Source organism: Malania oleifera, chromosome 3 (genome assembly GCF_029873635.1).
Source record: "Malania oleifera isolate guangnan ecotype guangnan chromosome 3, ASM2987363v1, whole genome shotgun sequence".
NCBI classification, from domain to species: domain Eukaryota; kingdom Viridiplantae; phylum Streptophyta; class Magnoliopsida; order Santalales; family Ximeniaceae; genus Malania; species Malania oleifera.
In genome coordinates, this window is record NC_080419.1 from 108079126 (window position 1) to 108101117 (window position 21992).

Consider the following 21992-nt stretch of genomic DNA (forward strand, 5'->3'; position numbering starts at 1 on the left):
TACCAAAATGCCCCTCTCTTTAAATATTTAAAAACCATTATCAAGAGTCGGGTTCTTAGAATCTCCCCTCCTTATAAAAATTTTGTCCTCGAAATTGTACTCTCTCATACACGAATCATTTATACAATCGAACACATATATACCAATCTAAAGAAAAACTGGTGACCACATACACATACATATCTTCACTTATGGAGGAGAAATACTGTGGTTACATATACAACTGTCTCAGGAGTTCACAATAGACACACTCCCGATGACTAACCACTTATCCCAACCCATAGTAGGATCATGTACAAGTGCTCAAAACAATTGTGGATACTTCTGGTGTATTTCCGTTTCCAGTTCCCAAGAAGCTTCCTCAACCTCGTGGTTCCGCCACAATACCTTCACTAACGGCATCTCTTTGGTACGAAGCTTCTGAACTTTACGGTACAGAACCTGAACAAGTATCTCCTCATACGCTATAGTATCCCCAATTTCCAACTCATCATAACTGATAACATGTGATGGATCCATTATGTACCTTCTCAACATGGATACTTGAAACACATCGTGGACCCTCGAGAGTACTAGAGGTAATGCAGTCCTATAGGCTACCAGACCCATTCGAACAAGTACCTCGAATGGTCCAATATACCTCGAACTCAACTTGCCCTTCCTTCTGAATCTCATCACCCCTTTCATCGGAGCAATACACAAGAATACCTTACCTCCCACTTCAAACTCTAAATCACGGCGGCGAACATCTGCATAACTCTTCTGCCAACTCTGAGCTGATCTAATCCTCTCCCGAATCAAACCCACCTTCTCAGACACCTGCTACACGAGTTCAATTCCTAACACCTGACGTTCACCAACCTCTTGCCAACACAAAGGAGATCGACACCTCCGACCATACAAAGCCTCGAACGGTACCATCCCAATACTAGATTGGAAGCTGTTATTATAAGCAAACTCTACAAGTGGCATAAACTGTATCCAGCTCCCATCGAAGTCTAACACACACGCTCGCAACATATCCTCCAATATCTATATCGTCCTCTCCGACTGTCCATCAGTCTGAGGGTGGAATGCTATACTGAAAGTAAGTTTCATCCCCAATGCCTCCTGCAAGCTCATTTAGAATCGAGAAATAAACGTCAAATCCCGATCTGATACTATGGACACCGATATCCCATGCATTCTCACAATCTCGTGCACGTACAACTCCGCCGGCCTACTTAAAGGATAGCTAACTTCCATCGGTATGAAATGAACAGATTTCGTCAATTTATCCACGATCACCCAAATAGCATTCTGCCCGTGAAGTACTGGCAGCAATCCAGTCACAAAATCTATAGAAATATGCTCCCATTTCCACACCGGAATAGGCAAAGGCTGCAATGGCCCTGCCGGCCTCTAATGTTCAGCTTTCACCTGCTAACACGTCAGACACTACTCCACGAACTGAGCAATCTGCCTCTTCATACCAGACCACCAAAAGGTCTCGCGCAGGTACTGATACATCTTTGTACTACCAGGATGTACCGTATACAAAGAACGATTTGCCTCCTCTAGAATCGTCTTTCTGATCTCAGCATAATTCGGAACACACAACCTGGTCCCAAACCTTAGCACACCTCCCTCAAAGATGTTAAACTCTGTAACCAGTCCCTGCTGTACCTTTTCCATAACCTCTGCCAACTCTGCATCACTAGCCTGCGCGGCTTTTATACGCTCAAATAGGGTCCGTTGGACCACCAAACCAGCAAGATAATCCTGATGATCACCAACCACCAACTCTATACCTGAGCTCTCCAAATCTCGTCTAATATGACACTGAGTTACAACTACAGATACAACCGTAGGCCCTAACTTCCAACTCAACGCATCAGCTACCACATTAGCCTTCCCCGGGTGATAACTGATTGTGCAGTCGTAGTCCTTGATCAACTCTAGCCACCGCCTCTGTCTAATATTCAACTCTTTCTGCATGAAGAAATACCTGAGGCTCTTATGGTCTATGAAGATCTCACACTGCACACCATATAGATAGTGTCGTCAAATCTTTAGTGCATATACAACAGCAGTCAACTCCAAATCATGCGTAGGGTAGTTCTTCTCATATTCCTTCAGTTGCCGAGAAGCATAAGCTACTACCTTACCCTACTGCATAAGCACACATCCCAGGCCTTTCAAAGACACGTCGCTATAAATCACAAACTCACCATCCCCTAAAGGAATGGTCAACACTAGAGCAGTAACCAGCCGGTGCTTCAATTCTTGAAAGCACTGCTCGCAATCACTGGTCCACTCAAACTGTACTCCCTTCCTGGTCAATCGTGTCAAAGGTCCAAACAGTTTAGAGAAACCCTCTACGAACCAACGATAGTAATCTGCCAATCCTAGAAAAATCCGAACCTCCTGCACATTCTTCGGCCTTACCCAGTCAACCACAACTTCAATCTTACTAGGATCAACTGATATACCATCCCTAGTAACCACATGGCCTAAGAATGCAATCTGACTCAACCATAATTCACACTTCTTTAGTTTAGCATACAGCTTCTTCCCTCGCAAAATCTGTAACACTAACCTCAAATGTTCCACGTGTTCTTCTGTACTCCTCGAGTATACCATAATGTCGTTAATGAATACCTCTACAAATCGATCTAGGTACTCATGGAAAACCCTGTTCATTAGATCCATGAACATCGTCAGAGTATTCGTCAACCCAAAAGGCATGACCAAAAACTCGTAGTGGCCATATCTGGTTCTGAAAGCCATCTTGGCTACATCCTCCACTCTAACCCTTACCTAATGATGCCCTAACCACAAGTCAATCCCCAAAAACTGGTCAAAGAGATCATCTATACGAGGTAAAGGATAGCGATTCTTCACAGTCACCTTGTTAATCTCATGGTAATCAATGCACATCCGCATTGACCCGTCCTTCTTCTTCACAAACAATACTAGAGCTCCCCAGGGCGAAACACTAGGTCGAATGAATCCCCTGCCCAGTAATTCCCATAACTGCTCCTTCCACTCCCGAAGTTCTGCTGGAGCCATCTGGTATGGAGCTTTAAAGATCGGTGCCTTACCAGGTAGCAGCTCCATCGCAAACTCCACCTCACAATCCGGAGGTAAACCGGGTAAATGATTTGGAAACACATCCGAAAACTCACTGACTACCCAAATATCCTTGAGTCTCAACCCATCCCGCGACGGTTACTTCATACAAGCTAGGTACTCCTGACATTCGTCCAAAAGTAGCCTCCTCGCCTGTAGTACTGACAGAATCTGTGGCGCTGAATGCACACACGATCCCACGAATTCGTACTCCTATTCCTCAAGAGATCTGAAAACTACCACCTTCCTACGACAGTCAATCATAGCATAATTGGAGAACAACCAATTCATCCCCAGAATGACATCAAACCCCAACATGTCATATACAACAAGATTTACCGGTAGCAGGTTTCTTTGAATTTCCACTAGGCAATCTACCAACATCTTCCTATAGAAAGATACACTCCCAAATGGCGTAGTAACAAATAACACCTCATTCATCTCTCGAGTCTCAACCCCACACCGTCCCACAAAACTCACAGATACAAAAGAATGGGTTGCACCCGAATCAAATAAAATAGAAGCCTTATTTGAAAGCAATAATAAGGTACCTGTCACCACATTCCCTGCATGCTCAGCGTCCACTGGAGTAAGAGAGTATACTCTGGCTGGAGATGTATTCGTCTGAGTGGTTCCCCAAGGTATCTGATTACTCCCCTAGTTCCCACTGAATGTAGGCACATCTAGCTTCGATGCACGACAATCACGAAACATATGACCTAGCTGGCCATAGTTGTAGCAGTTACCCCCAAATGACCGGCACTCACCCTCGTGCCATCTGTGGCATCTGGTACAATGTCCACTAGTCTGGCTCCCCCAAGAATCTTGGCGCTCAGCATTCTAACGATAACCCAAGCCCTTGCTCCTCTTCTTCCACTATCCCTGATAAGATTCTATCTGAGAACCAGAAGGTAACGTCCTCTTCCTCGATTCCTGATCCACCTCGTCCTCTCGAATACCGGTCTCAATCACCCTGGATTTATCCACCAACACCGAGAACTCGCGGATCTGAAGCATACCCACCAGTCTGTGGATATCCTTCCTCAGGAACTTCTCGAACCTCCGAGTCTTCTCATACTCGCTCAAGATCAAACATGGTGCAAAGAGGGACAACTCCATGTAACGAGTCGCATACCCATGCACTTTCAAACTCCCCTGAGTCAGAGCAGAAAACTTATCTGCCTTCGCATCACGTACAGAAGTCGAAAAGTATCTGTCAAAGAACACCTCCTTAAAAAGGCTCCACGTCATTTCCTCTGAACCAGCTCTCTGCTTCTCCAGTAGAATCACCGCAGTCCACCATCAACCCGCTTCCCCAGACAACTGGAAAGTAGCATAGAGGACTCGCTGCCTATCCATGCAGTGTAGGACTTCCAGAACCCTCTCAGTCTTCTCCATCCAGTCCTCTCCTGTCGTTGGGTCAGGTCCTCCAAAGAACGTCGAAGGATGCATGTGCGTGAACCTATCAATGGTGCACCCTGTTACAGTAGGAAAGCACTCGCGTCTCTTCACACTCCGCTCGATCTCCCGTAATACCTGCCTCGTAAAATCTCGAGGCACAGAAGGAGACTCATCACTCGTAGTCTCCTCGGAGCCACTTCCTAAGTCATTATCCTTGGGCTCCATTCTACAGCACAATAGGAATCTATCAGTATCCCTATGACAAATACAGTTGACACCATGATCTACACTAATCGTGTCAACTACTCCCTGCCAGGTCTAGGCCTGTCCTATTACACCAACACGAAAGTCATCAATGATCTACCCTACTTTTACTAGAATCGTCATCCTAGGAAAAACATAGAATACTGTTAACAAATCCCGATCTAACAACTGAACAACCTTCAACCAACTCTGCCCATATCCAATATCCTATACTCCGGTATATACTCACAGCTAAGCCTAACCAAGTCTAGAAGATCTAGTAACCTGGTTAGCTCGGATACCAAGCTGTCACGCCCTGAACCCGGAAATAGGACCCGGGGTGAAAATGTAATCTAACCTATCTCTGTATCTGATAAAACATCCAAAGATACAGTACAAAGGATGAGGGTCCGACCCCGTGGGGTTCCTAGACACCCTAAACACATCCAAACACAATCATATACGTAGCGAAAAAAGGTCATTCTATATATACATATGCAGTACCATACCAGAGTCTATATAAGAGCAGAACACAGCTCTATCACGAACGTACAAACAGGTGCCCAAATACATCTCAAAATGGCAACCCACAAAAAATACAGTCCTAGTACTTACCCAAGCGCTAACCGCAGTACACCGGCCACTATGCTCCCTACACCAGGACGCTAATTCTGGTTACTCGAAGGACCAGTAAAAATGTACGTACAGTAGGGGTAAGACACCTCTCAGTAAGGAAGAACACATGTTATATTGGTGTGTGGCATTTGAGTGTTATCATGATGCAACATACACGCAGTTAAATGCAATCCAGTACTAGTAGACACAGTGCATACACGCACACATTCACATACACATAAGCAGCAATCCCGGTGTCATCACACCCATCGGGCAGAAGCAGACCCGCGACATACTGCGTTGGCCCGTAGCTTACCCACGAACATAGCGCCACCGGCACATGGCTAGTCCCCAACTCCCATGGCATCATACCGGCGCTAACTAGTGGATCCACATCCTTCAGCCTGATCTACCGGTATAGGCTCACGCCCTCAGATATAGAGTCGGACACTCTCAGTACCTGGAACAATTTCGGAACCACTTTCCTCCTAGCATTTCAACATATCTCACACACATGCATGCTCATATAACCAAACAAACCACACCCATTTGGTAATCTAAATCATGGTTTTCGAAACAAATACAGTTTAAACAAGTCAAGGCACGACCATCCCATTAACACAGTATAAATCACCATATACGCTCGATTTTCAACAAAACCAGGGATGCAGCTCGTCACCCCCTTTTTCCCAAAACTATAATAATGAAAAACCCATAGTTTTTCCAGTTAGAGCCCCCCAAATGAGTAGCCAAAACACACACGGGACCATGAACCACAGTTCCACTGAGTCCGATTTCAAAAATGACCAATATAAACATAGTTCCCCTTACCTTTTCCTCGAATAGCCAATACCAAACTCTAAAGTCCCTAAACAGCGAACCGAGTTCTAAAACCTACAAATCACAGTACAGAATATGCTCACAAGACAGTTTCCTAAAAAACTACTGGAACGAAAATGAAATCCGAGCCTTACCTCGATTTTATGCCGAACCCGAAAATCTCTGAAACGGGATTCCAATCCATATAATTTGTAGAGAATCCTTCCACAATCCTCATGGTAACTTCAGATTCACGATTCTAGCGACGATCGGTGAAGAAATCTAGAGAGAGAGAGAGAGTAGGGAGAGATCTAAAGAGAGAGAGATATTTGAAGTTTCTTAGTGAGGAAGTAAAGGAAATTTCTATTTATAGCCCTTTGACCCGGGCGAATTCATCGACGAAATGGTGCCTTTGTTGATGAGACCCTATAGTCTTCTCATTGACGAGACGAGGGATTTGTTAACGAACCCTGATATTCCCGATTTTTCGAAACTCCTCAGCTTTCCCTTATCGACGAGTCTTTGAATTTCGTTGATGAGATGGACAAAGACTTCGTCGATGAAATCTGACTTCATCGACGAGGCCTGATCTTTTACCAAAATGCCCCTCTCTTTAAATATTTAAAAACCATTATCAAGAGTTGGGTTCTTACACTTTAGCCTCACATTGTTGTAAATTATTTCTTCCTTATTAAGAGGTGTCTCACCCCGTCGATTTATTAATCTTTTTCGGTCTTCCAGGTGATCAAGCTTAGAAAGCTCCAAGGCAGGATAGTTTTGTGAGTAAATAAAACGAACTGATATGTATAGTTTTATTTTTAATTATTCTAGTCATGTAATATGGAGAATTTGGTTGTACTTTTTGGGTTTGCTTATGTGAATTTAGAACTCTAGTATTATGTTTGAGGTTATTTAATTATTTCCACTTCGTGAATGGTATCAGAGACGCGTGTTGATCTTATAACACTTTGGGCCCCACATTGCAGGTTCGAGGCATTACAGTTTTGAAGTCCATAAGAAAATCGTCGACTGTTTTGTCTAGCAGTGTTTAATAAAGGAAATCCCGCAACCTCATTTTTTTTAAATAACTCTCTCTCTCTCTCTCTCTCTCTCTCTAAAGAAACCTACGAAACCCTCTCCCTTTTCTCTTCGATTTCTCTCCAATTTAAGTTCGATTCGAAGATCAAACGCTACCATGGGGTTCTGGGAGCGACCCTAAGCAAGTTAGTGGGAATAGATTTTCGATTTAGACATTCTAAACACCACTCCAAAGTTGAGGTAAGGGGGATGATTTGTTAGTTGTTTTACAGTTTAACTAGTTATTTGAAGTTTATGGGCCTTTAAAATGTGAATGTGAATAATATTCTAGGATTGAGTTTATTGAATTGGGGAAAAATGATTTCAGGGTTTTGAACTTTGAACCCCAGGGGCATCAATTTAGGATCTTCACAGGAACTCTTATAGTAAGCAGGTAAGAGGAATAAATTATAAAAAATATTTTTGGGAAATTAACTAGTTAATTAAAGTATGTAAAATTGAAAATATGGATATTTTCCCTATGATTATCAGACTAAATTTGTGTGGCATGAGGAATATGAAATAGCACTTTTATATTGCGAATGTGATGAAATGAGATATATATATATATATATATATATGTGTGTGTGTGTGTGTGTGTGTGTGTGTAGAAATGATGTTATGAGATATAAGAATATGTTTTTATACGAATGTGCCAATATGAGGCAAATTGATACGTTTTATACAGAAATAAAGATATGAGAAACACAGATAGGTTTTATTGAGAAATGATAATATATGTGATATACAAATATTTTTTTCAAAGAAATGATGAACTATGATATAAATATATGTTTTTACAGAGATATGATAAAATGTGAGATACCGATATTTTTATTGAAATAATGATATACGTGATATGCACAAAGATGTTTTATATAGAAATGTTGAATTGAGATACATACAAATATGAGATGAAATGAATACAGATATGATGGAAATGATATAGAAATGATGAGAATAATATTGATATTATGAGATATACAGATGTAATGAAATGTGAATACAGAAATGTGGAAATGAGAACCCTGATGGACCATAGTATACGGAGCACGGTACTGTTGCAAGTATTTATGATTAGTGCAACCACACATCTGGTACAGAGTGTGGCAAGACAATCGATTGGGCCTGAGAAGGGTTGTGTTACCCCTGGGGTCTAGACCAAGATTGGGTAGGCCAATCGTACTACAGACGCGTTCCTCATTTTGATCTAACTGCGTAGGCCAACCGCGGTTAGGTTCAGCCTTTGAGCCGCACAACCCAGTCATGTGGGGTGAATACATGATGATGTGATGTGAATATCCTCAGGATGGTTACTCATTACAGACATGATAATTATATGACAGATATGATGAACAACAATAAGCTACAGATGCGGCGTGTATTATATACTAGTGGATGCTCATGAGGTAGAAAACGTTTATGAAAAGTGAAAAGTGAAATGAACAGCTATGGGTTACAGACGCATTGTACTATATGTTGGTGGATACCCATGGGCTAGAATATGATTATGAATATAAGAAATGAATGAGTATGTATATGATATGAAAAATGAAAGAGTATAAATATGGTATGAGATATGAAAGCTTATGTATATGATTATGAAAATGATATGAAAGTTAACGAAACTATGTTTATATATGTATCATTATGAGTACAAATATGTATGTTTTTTCCAGTGGATATAATTATTTAAATGAATGTGTTATGATATAACCCAACTCTTGTTGCCACACATGAAAAATTTATTTCATCTTACTGAGAAGTGTCTCACCCAGAATTTAAACATTTAAGGAAATGAGGACAAATGAGGAGAGAAAGCTCCGACGTAGAGCAGGTTTTGTTACCCTAGTAGTCAGGGTAAGTGTTTTTGAGTTAGGGATGTCTTTGGTATGAGTTTCAGAGTATTTTGTTGATTTTTGGGGATGTATATGTATGTGTGTAGAGATTATAGCACTTTGGTATTGTATTTTGAGATCTAGACAGTTTATGTATTCTGTTGCATGGTTTGTGTGTATTGATGGTCAGATACCCGGTATTCCATTTCGGGTCAGCTATATTGATATATGGTATCAGGGATATGTGATAAATGATGGAATGTTATTGAAAAGCAAGGTGTAGTCCCAAGAGGAGAGTGAATTGAATTTTAAAATTTTCTTTTAATTCTTTTTAAGAATCCCTAAACTTCTTTTATTTCTTTTAACCAATTCTTAATTTGTTTGTTTAATTTCTCAATCACACAAGAACTTAGCTTCTTTTATACAATCAAAATAACACAACTATGTAAACATCCAAGTAACCAAACCAATCATCCACAAACAACCAAACCAAGATAAAAATATGCAGTAGTTTGAGTAATGTAAGAACTTTAAGAATAGAGCATTATGGAGTAGGTCATTTTGGACGAAACCTAAATTTGTTGATTTGGTCTTTGGAGTCAGCACTGCTGTAACTCTCTTAAAAGTCTTTGATCAAGAAATTCTAACGGTCAACGGTAAAGAAAAAAAATTGTGTAGAAGCAAGGAGTTTTCCTTGGGTTCATCGCTCACCAAGGTTGAACTGGGTTTTCACGTTTACCCTCAGACATGCAGGCTATGTTTGATTGGAAGGAAAATTAGGTGGAAAGAAAATAGTGCAAGGCACGAAAAGGAAAGTGAAGCCTGCCTTTACTTTCTTCTTGTCTAGATGACATACACCACGTTATGTAAACAAAAGAGAAATACTAAGAGTAATAAAATATTTTATTAAATGTAATTCTTGAAAAGTAAATAATTACTTGTACAGCTGAGGATATTTTAGTACTACTGAGGGAATATTTTGTTTGTGAAAAGGAAAGAAAGGAAAAAAAAAAAAAAATACCTCATTTTCTTTTATGTTTTCTTTCTCTATGAAAATCTATCAAAACTAAGAATTTATTTTAGTATGATTAAAAAATTTTAAAATCAAATATTAATGATGTATAAAATAAAAATTTTATTCATAAATTTAATATGTTTTTTATTTCTATCTTACTTTTCTTGATAACTAAATTTGGAAATATTGATTTCTTGATATTTTTCTTTTTCTAATATTTTCTGAGTTCTAAATGAAACCTAAATGTTAACTAAACACTACATTTTCCTCCTTCAATTAATTTCTTCCCTAAGAGTCAATTTGGATTAAGAATTTTGCTTGAAGAAATGAAAAGAGAGTAAAATAAGAAGGAAATTTATTTTCCACTATATTTTCTTTCTATATCAAATATCATTAAAAATTAAATTTTTTTTATTATGATTAAAAAAATTTTAAAAATAAAATCTTAAGAATGTGTAAAATTAAATTTTTTTTTCCATTAATTTGTTAAACATTTTATTTTCTTTCTCATTTTCCTTAATAACCAAACATGAATAATCAAAATCCTTCTTCTTTTCCTTCCCTTTTCTTAATATTTTTCAAATTCCAAATACACCATGTTTAAAACTTTGAAAATATTAGGTAAAATATATATATATATATATATATATTAAGGAATTCACATTTTCATGATTGGTTATCAAGAAAGTAAAAAATAAAATAAAATATATATACTAAATGCATGAACAAAATTTTGATTTTACACGTCATTAATATTTGATTTTTCTTAATTTTTGTCCATACTAAAAAAAAAAAAAAAACTATCATTTTATGTAGTATTTAATATAAAAAACAAATACAATGAAAAATGAGTTTCCTCCTTATTTTCTTTTCCTTTCTTTTCCTAAGCAAAATTCTTCATTCAAACACACCATACTTCAGTAGTAGAAATTAGTTAAATGAATGAAATGAAAGCAAAATGTAACAAAAGGAGGACAGAGTCATCATTATTGTAATTAAACTAATGGCAATTTTTTGTTCCTGCATTTCTTCCAGGTTTAATAATGTTTTTAAACAATGTATGCAGTCTACAACATTTTAGGGTAAAAGAAATAAAACAATATATTCCTGACAATACGAAGTGCAGATGAAGGAATGTCCTCAGCAATACACAACATAGAGGGTTTTGCACACTGGCAGTAGAAAAGCGACTGCGATGACTGGTTCATGTTGCTTTCAAAGGATCGTAGAATGATAAAGGCCTCTTCTTGCACTTTGCAGTTACTTCCTGAAAATGTGAAAGTAGATTTTTCATGTTAAAAAATACACTTCCGCTGTATTTGGGAGTATGGACTTCAGACCTTGAATGTGAATTTGAATGGATTTGCATAAATTTCAATACAATTTTATATTATATCTTATCCAAATCCAAAATTTATCTAAATATTGTGTTCAATAATTTTCAGAACATGGTTAGGTGTGGCAATTGAAGATCTCATCAATCCAATGTCAAGTTCCTTTCTTAAAATTTCATTCAATTCAAAGTACTATAATATGTATGTACTCCACAATTCCAAGATGTACCTCCCTGTGGGCATCTTTTCACATCCCCCATAATTTTATTCCACGTTATTGTTGGAAATTAAAAAATTAATTAATTAATTGATTAAACTTGATGTCTACTCATTGTGTTTGGTTAAGAATATGAAAGGCCTTTTGAATTGGGAGATGTATGGGGATGCATGTAACTATAAATAGGCTACAATAAATGTGTTAAGTTAGCAATTATGATGGATACATGTACTAGGCTCTAAGTGAAGTCTACAAATAGCCATGTACTCAACTCATTTACATCAAGTGGAATCAAAAATCAAAATATTACATCCTTTATTACATGAAATTGGTACCAATTTTAGTGGGATCACACCAAATGCATGGAGATCGTATATGGATCTTGAAATCATGATTTTATGTAGATAATTAGCGGAGGACCCAACGGTTAACTTGGACACATAGTGGAAGGAGCTATGGTAAACTTGGATTCAATTACGAAGACGTGGACTTACATTGAATGTCATTGTGATGTTGTGATGGATTTGAACAAGTACCATGCTTGGGCTGCTAATGTATCTTCAACCTATGGATGGTTACTCATGCATAAGAATGAGTGGCAAAAAGATTATATCTCTAGAGAACACTAGGTGAGTGTCCTACCATCCCTAACGTCCTTTTGAGCAACAAGCGACCACTTGAGGAGTGCTCAAGGGAAGAGTCTTGACATCCTCAAGGGCTGTTTTAGGCTTTCGTGTGGTACTGGAAGTCTTATGGACACAGAATTAGATTGCGCATCACTCATGACCTAGAGGTTAAGACATGCACCTTGTCATTTATACAGATTATCGAGGGATGCTAATTCTTTGTATGTCTGTCTTGAGCAATATTGGGTGCCACTACCCCTAGCTCCAGCTTATGGGTGGGTAGTGGTAGGTGTACTTACACAAGGATTCGAGAATAAAAGTAACTAGTGGTGCTTGTGGATTGAGAGTTATAAGACCTTTATGTTCAAGTCATGGTTCCTTAATGAAAATTTTAGTTGCAACTAGGGTCGTTATGCCAACAAACTATCAAGAGTGTTTCTATATATTTGAACGAGCATGACTGGACAAGACTTGATAGTCTTTTCAAGCATGAGAAAGGGTTGGAGTTTCTTTTGTGTTTGTTGCGCAGATAACTTCAAGTGTAACTTGGCCAAAGGCAGATATTTTAGAGTTGCCAAGAAAGCCTAAGCGCAAAATTTGGAAAGTCGGAGGGCAATGTAATCACAGTCAGCCACAAAAAATTGGACTTAGGGTTGGAATGTCAGAGGAAAATCGATGTATGATCAGGGGGCTAACTCTTACTTATAAGGATTAGGTATGCATTAAGAAATTTTGAGATGTGAATTTTGCTTTGGGGTTGAACAATGGAACAAGTCTTGATGTCATACCTAGTGCAAAAGCCGTATTTACCAAAGAGAAAAGCATGTTAAGAAAATAGATGAAACCTTCGACATAAAAGTCCTTTGGGAGAGAGGGGAATTCAGAATGTACTTTTGTGCAAATGAAGAGAATTGGTAGCAAACTTCCAAGTTACAGTATCCAGTAATCACGACTGGAATGGAATTTTGTAAATGAAGTTTTCTTTGGTCTTGGTTGACTTCAGCATTTCTGGTTTACATAAGGAAGGTGTTGGTGTTGATGGACCAAAGGGTTGGTCTCCTACTCAATTTGCAAGGGCATTTTGAGGTACTGAGGGAGGATGAAATATGGATGCATATTAAGGATTGGTGAGCCAGAGTGGGTGGGAAGAGTGCTTTCTTTCGCCGCAACTTGTTGTATTAAGGATTGTCAGTAGAAAATGAGTTGAATCAATGCTCTTGGATGTTGCAGCTTCACTGGAGAAATGGAGACCAATATATTGGTATCAGAAAGAAGCAGAATGTCAGCTCAGGTCTTGGTTTGAAGATTACTTTGTGTTCAGGAATGTCTTCAATGATAGTCTTCTAATGAGAATTGAGTTCAGGTCTACATCAAAAACAGTGATGGTACTATGAAGAGATGGTTTAGCAAGCCCTGTTGTTTTAAGGCTTTTGCTTTGTACTTGGGGTTTAATCAACAAGGATGATGATAAAATGGAGAAGGTGAACATGTCACAATCCTAAGTTGTTGTATCCATGACACATGCTTGATGGCTCATTGGGCAGCCTCGGAAGGGCACGACGATCATGTCAGACAGGTTGTGGAAGGAACTATGGCAAACTTGGATTTGATTATGAAGATGTTAAATGTACCTTTAATGTCATCATGATGTCATGGTGGATTTAAACAACAATCAAGGTGACAATTTCAGGCTAATAATGTAAAATTCTTCAACCCATATATGGTCACTCATGCGTAAGCGAACGAAAAGATTACATCTCTAGGGGGAGCACAAGGTGACTTTCCTATCACCCTCAATGTCCTTTTGGGCACTAAGTGAGCACCCCAAGGAGCGCTCACAGGTGGGCTCTTTGACATCCTCAAGAGGTGTCTTGAGCTTCCATGTGGGATTGGAAGCTCCATGCAGAAGCCATTGGAGAATGAGGTTGTACTTCACCCTTGACCTATAGGTAGAGACATGAACCCATATCTGCCCTTGGGTATACTCTTGGGCAGTGTTGTCTTACACCTATACTATTGATTGATTTTGATCCGTTATGTCTATCTTGAGTAGTATATGGTGTCACTTTCCTTCACAACTTATGGGTGATTAGTGGTAGCTGCACTTTAAGGATGGTGCTATTAGGATGGGAGTAACCCTCAATGCTTTTGGATCATGAGTTTGAACACCCTCTTTGAGTCATGGTTCCTTGGTGCCAATCTTAGTTAAGACAAGAATTGTCATGAGACTTGACCATTGGATTGAATCTAGGAGTGTTTCCATGCATTTGGATAAGTACGATTGAATGAGACTTGGAGTAGTCTTGTCGCTACATGAGTGTGACTCCACCATATGTTGGGTAGATCAAGGCAAAGGTGATTCTTGTGGCCTATGGAGGCTGCTGGCCCGTCACACCATGCTACTTCCATTTAGGAACCATGTTATCCTAGGATGGAATATTGGGACCTTATATGATTAAACATAAAGAAATTGTGTCCATGATGAGGCTATCCAACAAGGAACAAAACTTGGCGAGAAAAGTATTGTGCTGTTGTGCTAGCTTTAAAACAAAGAAAGCAATTGGACATTAATTTTAATATAAAACAAAGCAAAGCAAAAAAGGAATATAGGAGAAATTGGAATATGAAACTCATAAGGTTAATCAACACATGTAAAATAAGTTGATGCTTTTAATTTGCATATCATCCTCCTAAAACCTTTTTTTAAAAACCTATTTTCTAGTGTTCAGGGGGTTAGACCCAAGGTCTTAAATTTCGATTTCGACTCACATTTTGAAGCTCCAAAAGTACAGAAATTTTGATGGAAATTTCGATTTCAATGTCAATTTCGATTTCAATAATAAAGCATGGAATTCTTTGTGAAACTTTAGAAATGGTTAACAAACATAATAATATAAGTTTTAGAACTAATATATTACAAATTAAATACATCTATGTTTTGTATGAGGTGGAAAAGTTGTAAAATAGTATGTGTATCAAATATATTTGTAAGATGATGTACATTAAACATATTCAATTAATACAAATGAAATTCATAAATCATTTAAATATTATTTATTATACAAATAATGATAATTTAGACATGAATGGTTAAATAAAATGTTACAGTAAGTTTATTTTTTCATATAATTTCAAAAGCATTTGTAATAATCTTTTGTTTTGATAAAATAAATAAAATAAATTAAGATAGAAATTTCACTTCACTCTTAAATTTTTCATTTGAATTCTGACGAAATTTCATCGTATAGTTAAAATTTTGACAAGTTTCGCTAAAATTTTGAGATTTCAATAAATTTCGGATGATTCGTTGAGTTTTCGATGGAAATTATGCAAGATGGAAATCGACTGCCATTTCGATTTCGAGGGTGATAGAAATTTCAACAATTTCGTGGAAATTTAAGACCATGGTTAGACCTGAGTAATACCTCTATTGCAAAAGCCATGCGCAATATTGAAGCTTCACTCCACGGGCGGCCAATTAGTTGCAAACCTATTGGAAGTCCTTGTTTATCATATCCAACCTAAACAAGGAACATGTTAATAAAAAGGGCCAATTAAAAAAAATAATAATAATAATAATAAAACACGGGGATGGTCAATAAGTAGAATAATTTTTTAAAAAATATTAGAATGGCCATTAAGTATTCAACCCATCTCTATCTCTTATCTTTATTTATAGAGAAATTAAAGGGCAAAAGGAATAATAAGCAATTAAGATTTGTATGGGATAGTAAATAACAAGCTAGGTAATAAGAATTGTTTACTAAAAAAATTCATGATTTATCACACTGTGGGGATATAGAATTTAACTTCCAGGTCACCGCTAGTGGAGTTTTCACGATAGAATCATATCTTGTAGACAATAAAGATAAACTATAAATTACAGTCTTTCTTGTACTAGGATTTGTATGATCTAATGAGCATAAGCTGGTTGCCTCCAGTCATAGATATTTGGTACAAGTTTAGATACTCTTCCAACTATCAAGTTGGGATTATAAATCACAAAGAAAAAACTGTTTTTTGAGTATATTTTACTGGAAGGAAATTTATAACGTCCAGTCCCTAGCATTAATTATAACAATAATAATAGTAGTAATAATAACAATAATGTATTAGTTATATTAATAACTAATAATCATAATCAGTTGATCACCGGAGCACTAAAACAAAAAATAATATCATAGCTAGTTTATCTTTTAATCTTAAACTATTTCAATAATATTGTCAAGAACACACTGAGGGGATTTGCGACAACAAATCATATATAGAAAATGAAGTGAACAAGTGGGACTTTTTAGAAAAAATGGGAAATTCTTTGGGCTTAGGTTATCTGCAATACCACGCAGCACTAAACAGATTCAAACATCAGCAACCAGATATAATCATGTGAAATCTTATGTAGTTCACTTAAGAAAAAAGATAGAAATTACCCACAGGGACAGTCATGGCAGGGAGTCCAAGAAGATTTGCTGCTCGTATGAATTTCATGAGATAGCCTGAGACAAAATAATGTTAGCATAAATAGTCTGGAGACAAAAAAGGTATATATAAAGCTAATAAGCTTCACCAAGTACAGCTATAGGGGACTAATCTTGCTTGACAAATAGAATGGACAAAGTTCTACAGCTAAATATACAACTAAAATCAACCCTTTAATTCCAGATGAAGTTAACCCCATGTAAGGGATGAGTTACATAGGATCATCTACAAGTAGGCACCATAAGTCTTTTAACTTTATGCTCCCTTTACACTTGATGGCATGCAGAATTGCATAATGGGTTGACGATCTCCTGGAATCCATGCACTGAGCACTTTCTATAACACTCGCTCATCAACCAAAATGTGAACATCAAGTAGAAGCTCTGTTGCTTTTGACAATGAATGAGTTTACATATAGAAATGACAATTGGACATTAGGAAGTTGGGGGTGGCGATGAGGTACAAACTTGTTGCAGTAAGCCAAATGCTCCCTTAGTTTATGATGCAATTCCTTGCCTGAGTTTAGAAGAACAAGGTTTAGAAGCAATGAGTTTTTTGAACAATTCAAATGCTCTTACTTCAAAGAAGGTGCAAGAATCCTGGCATATAAAATGTTTTATTCACAATAATAGTCAGCAATCAGAAAAATTATATCTTAACCAACGAACTTCAGAAATACTAAACTATCGGATAAAAACTTTCATGTATTCTAAAAACAAACGTTAGTCTAACTTTGTTAAAATATCCATGATATTAATTAAGATTGAGGATTGCAAAATTTAGGTTTGGTAAAATCTTAAGAGCATCTTTGGCTGTTCTATTTTACTTCTAAGAAAAATTTTTAAAGCTCCCAAAGCCTTATATTGACTCTGGTGGTGGCTTGAGCGAGAATGTATCAATCATTTGGGGTATTAAAAGATATGCGAGATCAAACCACTGCATTTTTCTATATCTAGATTGATAATTGTTTTCATATTTTTTGAATGTATAAAATGAAAAAATTGTAGAGAAAATTAATCGCTTATTTATGAGAAAAAAAAAAAGCCATAGCCTTTTCTTCCAGATATCTTTGGTTGCAAAATTTGTAGCTTTATAAAGGGTAAATGTAAGGCTCAAACCAATCATTGGACATTTTGGAAAGCCTGTGTGCATATCATAGTTGTATAATCGAGATTTGAATCATGAATCAAAGTTCCAATTTTGGGAAGTAAGGATTGAGAATCGAACCGAATCATAAGATTTAGGACAATTTTCCAAATCAACTCTAAATGGCATGCATATACAGATATAGAAACAAGAAGCAAAATAGTGAAGAACTTCTAAATTTTGACAATAGAAAATAACATTTTGTAAGCAGAAGCTATGAATCTCTTCTACATTAATTTGTTCATATGTACATCCCAATATATAATACGATTACCTATTCTAAATAAGGAAACAATCCCCTTACTGAATAATATCAAATCCCCCATATTTACCCACTTTCCTAATTTGTGTATTATTTACAATGATACTTGGGATTGGGATTTTAACACTCCCCCTCAAGTTGGATCATAAATATTAATCTTCTCCAACTTGCTAATAAGATCATCAAAGCTTTGTCGTCCCAACCCTTTAGTGAAAATATCTGCAGTTTGTTCCTTGGTAGGTACATAAGTCATACAGATAATTTCTTCTTCAATTTTCTCTTTGATGAAGTGTTTGTCTACTTCCACATGTTTAGTCCTGTCGTATTGAACTGGATTAAGAGAGATGCTGATAGCTGCCTTATTGTCACTATAGAGTTTGATAGGAAAGTTTACCGGGACCTGTAATTCTTCCAAGAGTTTTCGTAACCACAATCCTTCACATATCCCTTGAACGACTACCCTGAATTAAGCTTCAGTACTACTTCGAGCCACCACATTCTGTTTTTTGCTTCTCCAAGTTACCAGATTTCCCCAGACGAATGTACAATAACCTGTGGTGGACCTTCTATCTTCCACTGATCCTGCCCAATCTGCATTTGTAAAGATCTCTACTTCCTTACTTTCACATTTCTTAAAGAAGAGTCCTCTTCCCGAGGATCCCTTGAGATATCTAAGGATCTTGTACACGACATCTAAGTGGGCTTCTTTTGGTGAATGCATGTGTTGACTTACTACACTGACTGCAAATGCAATATCTGGTCTAGTATGTGATAGGTAGATTAGCTTGCCAACCAATCTCTAATACCTCTCCTTTTCTACTGGTTTTCCACAGTCTTCAACCCTCTTTATTGCTTCCATCGGGGTTTCGCTGGGTTTGCATCCCAGCATGCCAGTTTCAATTAGGAGGTCAGTAACATATTTTCGCTGAGAAACACTAATTCCTTTTTTCGTTCTCACCACTTCCATGCCCAAAAAATACCGCATCTGTCCCAAGTCTTTAACTTCAAATTCAGCAGCTAGAACTTTCTTCAATCTCTACATCTCTACAGTATCATCACCAGTAAGGATTATATCATCAACATACACTATTAGAATTGTTCTCTTACCTCTTTCAGACTGTTGGAAGAACAATGTATGGTCTGACTGCCCTTGTCAATAACCTTGATTCTTAAGTACTTTTGTGAATCTGTTGAACCATGCTCTAGGAGATTGTTTGAGGCCATACAAGGATTTCTTGAGTTTACACACTCTATTTTCTTCACCTGTTTCACTGAATCCTAGTGGTATAGTCATGTATACTTCCTCTTCTAATTCTCCATTTAAAAAAGCATTTTAAATATCAAGTTGTTGTAGTGGCCAATCTAAATTGGTTGCCAAGGGCAAGAGAACCCAAACTGTATTTAAGTTTACTACTGGTGCAAATGTTTCCGTATAGTCAATGTCGTAAGTCTATTTAAAACCTTTTCCACCAAGTCTGGCTTTATATCTTTCAACTGTTCCATCAAATTTATATTTCACTGTGAAGACCCATTTACAACCCACTGGCTTCTTCCCTTTCAGTAGATTTGTCAACTCCCAAGTTCCATTTTTTTCTAGTGCTTGCATTTCTTCTATGACTGCCTCTCTCCATTTAAGTATTTCTAGAGCTTCCTGAATGTTCTTTGACATTTTCATCCTGTCAAGGTTAGAGACAAACGCACGATATCCTGTGGACAAGCTTTTATAAGACATGTATTTAGACCAAGGGTATTAAGTACAAGACCTAGTTTGTTTTCTGATTGCAATAGGTAAATTGATATCATCAGGTACAGGATTATCAGAAGAAGACTCAATTACCAGATCGGGATTAGGCATGGGCTTATGGTTATTCGGAGCCATCACCGGTTCCAACGCTCTTGGTGCCTCAAGTATGAGATTCTCCCTATCCTTTATTTTCGGCTTTCTTGAGTAAACAAGTATGTCTGCATTGTTTTGCTCTCCTGTATCTCCCCCTGAGGTTAAGTGTTCTGTTGTGTTCGGCAGGTCAGAAAGTAATACAATGGAAGACTCGATAGATGGGTCAAGGAATGAAGCAACAGGAGGGAATGATGGGATAGGAGGCTAAATAGGTGGTCTAGATGACGCAGATTCAGTAGTAAAGAGGTCAAAGAACCAATCTTCACTCCATTTCTCCCCCTGAAGAGAGGGTTGTGGAAAATAAGGAGTGGTTTCAAAGAAAGTGACCTCAAGACTAACAAACAGTCATTTTGAGACTGGATCATAGCATTTGTAGCCTTTCTGGGTAGGCGAATAACCAAGGAAGACACATTTAATGGCACGCAGATCCAATTTATCGCGATGGTATGCATGAACATGAACAAAAGCAGTACAACCAAAGATTTTCAGCGGGAGACTGGAGGGGAGTCGAGAAGTAGGAAAGTGTTCATGGAATTTCTGAAGAGGGGTGACGAAGGAAAGTGCTCGACTCGGCATTCGATTAATGAGGCATCGCCCCAAAAATAATGTTTCATATTGGTAGTAAACATTAATGCCCGAGCTACTTCAAGTATATGCCTATTTTTTCGTTCAGCAACCCCATTTTGTGGAGGGGTATCCACACAAGAACTCTGATGAACAATCCCATTTTCCTGAAGATAAGATCCCATAATAGTATTAAAATATTCCATACCATTATCAGTACATAAAATTTGAATATGAGTTTGGAACTGCGTATGAACCATGGAATGAAAACTAATAAAAATGGAGCGGACTTCAGTTTTTTTTTTCAGTAAGTAGACCCAACAAAGACGAGTATGGTCATCAATAAAGGTAACGGACCATTTTGTATTGGTGCGATTAAGGGAACGTAAGGGACCCCATACATCACTGTGAAACATAGTAAACGGGTGAGATGGTTCATATATGGATGGTAGGAAAGAAGTACGATGATGTTTTGCAAGCTCACACACTTCACATTGAAACTCAGAAGACATTTTATTTGAACAAATAGAAAGAAACAAACGTTTTAAATATTGGAAATTGGGATGACCCATCCTTGAATGTCATAACAAAAGTTCACTATTTTTAGAAGTAGATGCAGAATCGCAAATTGCAGTATTACATAGTTCACTCAAGCTTACCTCCTCAAAGTAGTAGAGTCCCTCATACGCTTTAGCAGTGCCAATCGTCTTCCCCTATGATAGGTCCTGAAAAACACAATGAGAGGAAACAAATTTAGCAGAACAATTTGAGTCTTTTGTTAATTGACTGATGGATAACAAGTTGCAAGATAACTTGGGAACATATAGGACAGATTGTAAAGTTATAAAATCAGATATGCGAATACTTCCTTTTCCAACAACTGGTGAGAGAGAGCCATTTGCAATTTTTACCCTCAAATTCAACATATGGTGAGTAGAATGAAAAACATTGTTAAGACCCAGTTATATGATCAAATGCACCCGAATCAATTATCCATGGAGATTTGTAACAAGATGTAGTATTTAAAGCTAACATATAATTACCTCGGTGAGCCAAGGAACCAGAGGAAGACTAACCCGATGTTTGAATTGCCGAAATCATTTTATACAGCTGATCCAACTGTTCAGGACTGAATGCACTACTTGAAGAGGTATTGGTGTTTTCTCCTTGTAATCTTTCAGTTGACCTGTCAGTATTGGCCTGGTACCCACGATTTTTTTGGTATTGTCTCGGCTTCCAATCTATCGGTTTTCCATGAATCTCCTAGCAGGAATTTTTTAAATGACCTATTTTTCGGCAATGTTCGCACCATAATTTACCTTTTTGTGGTCGTTGACTAGGTCCCCCT

The 21992-nt window shown here is 37.6% G+C and overlaps 1 protein-coding gene across 10 annotated transcripts in view; it reads right to left on the bottom strand.

The window, feature by feature from the left end:
• Positions 1 to 11080: 11080 nt before the first annotated feature.
• Positions 11081 to 21992, bottom strand: part of LOC131152254 (fatty acid amide hydrolase-like) — a 90754-nt gene continuing 79842 nt past the window's right edge. For 4 of the 10 annotated variants that reach the window (XM_058104016.1, XM_058104015.1, XM_058104018.1 and 1 more), the window contains 3 exons: positions 16731 to 16792; positions 15722 to 15817; positions 11081 to 11386 (listed from right to left, as the gene is read on the bottom strand). In XM_058104016.1, the coding sequence (XP_057959999.1) occupies positions 11324 to 11386; positions 15722 to 15817; positions 16731 to 16792 (221 nt within the window). In that variant the 3' untranslated portion in view covers positions 11081 to 11323. Of the gene's footprint in view, positions 11387 to 15720; positions 15818 to 16726; positions 16793 to 17242; positions 17292 to 21303; positions 21370 to 21992 lie in introns of those variants that run through there. The other 6 variants (XM_058104020.1, XM_058104019.1, XR_009135901.1 and 3 more) reach the window with 6 other exon arrangements.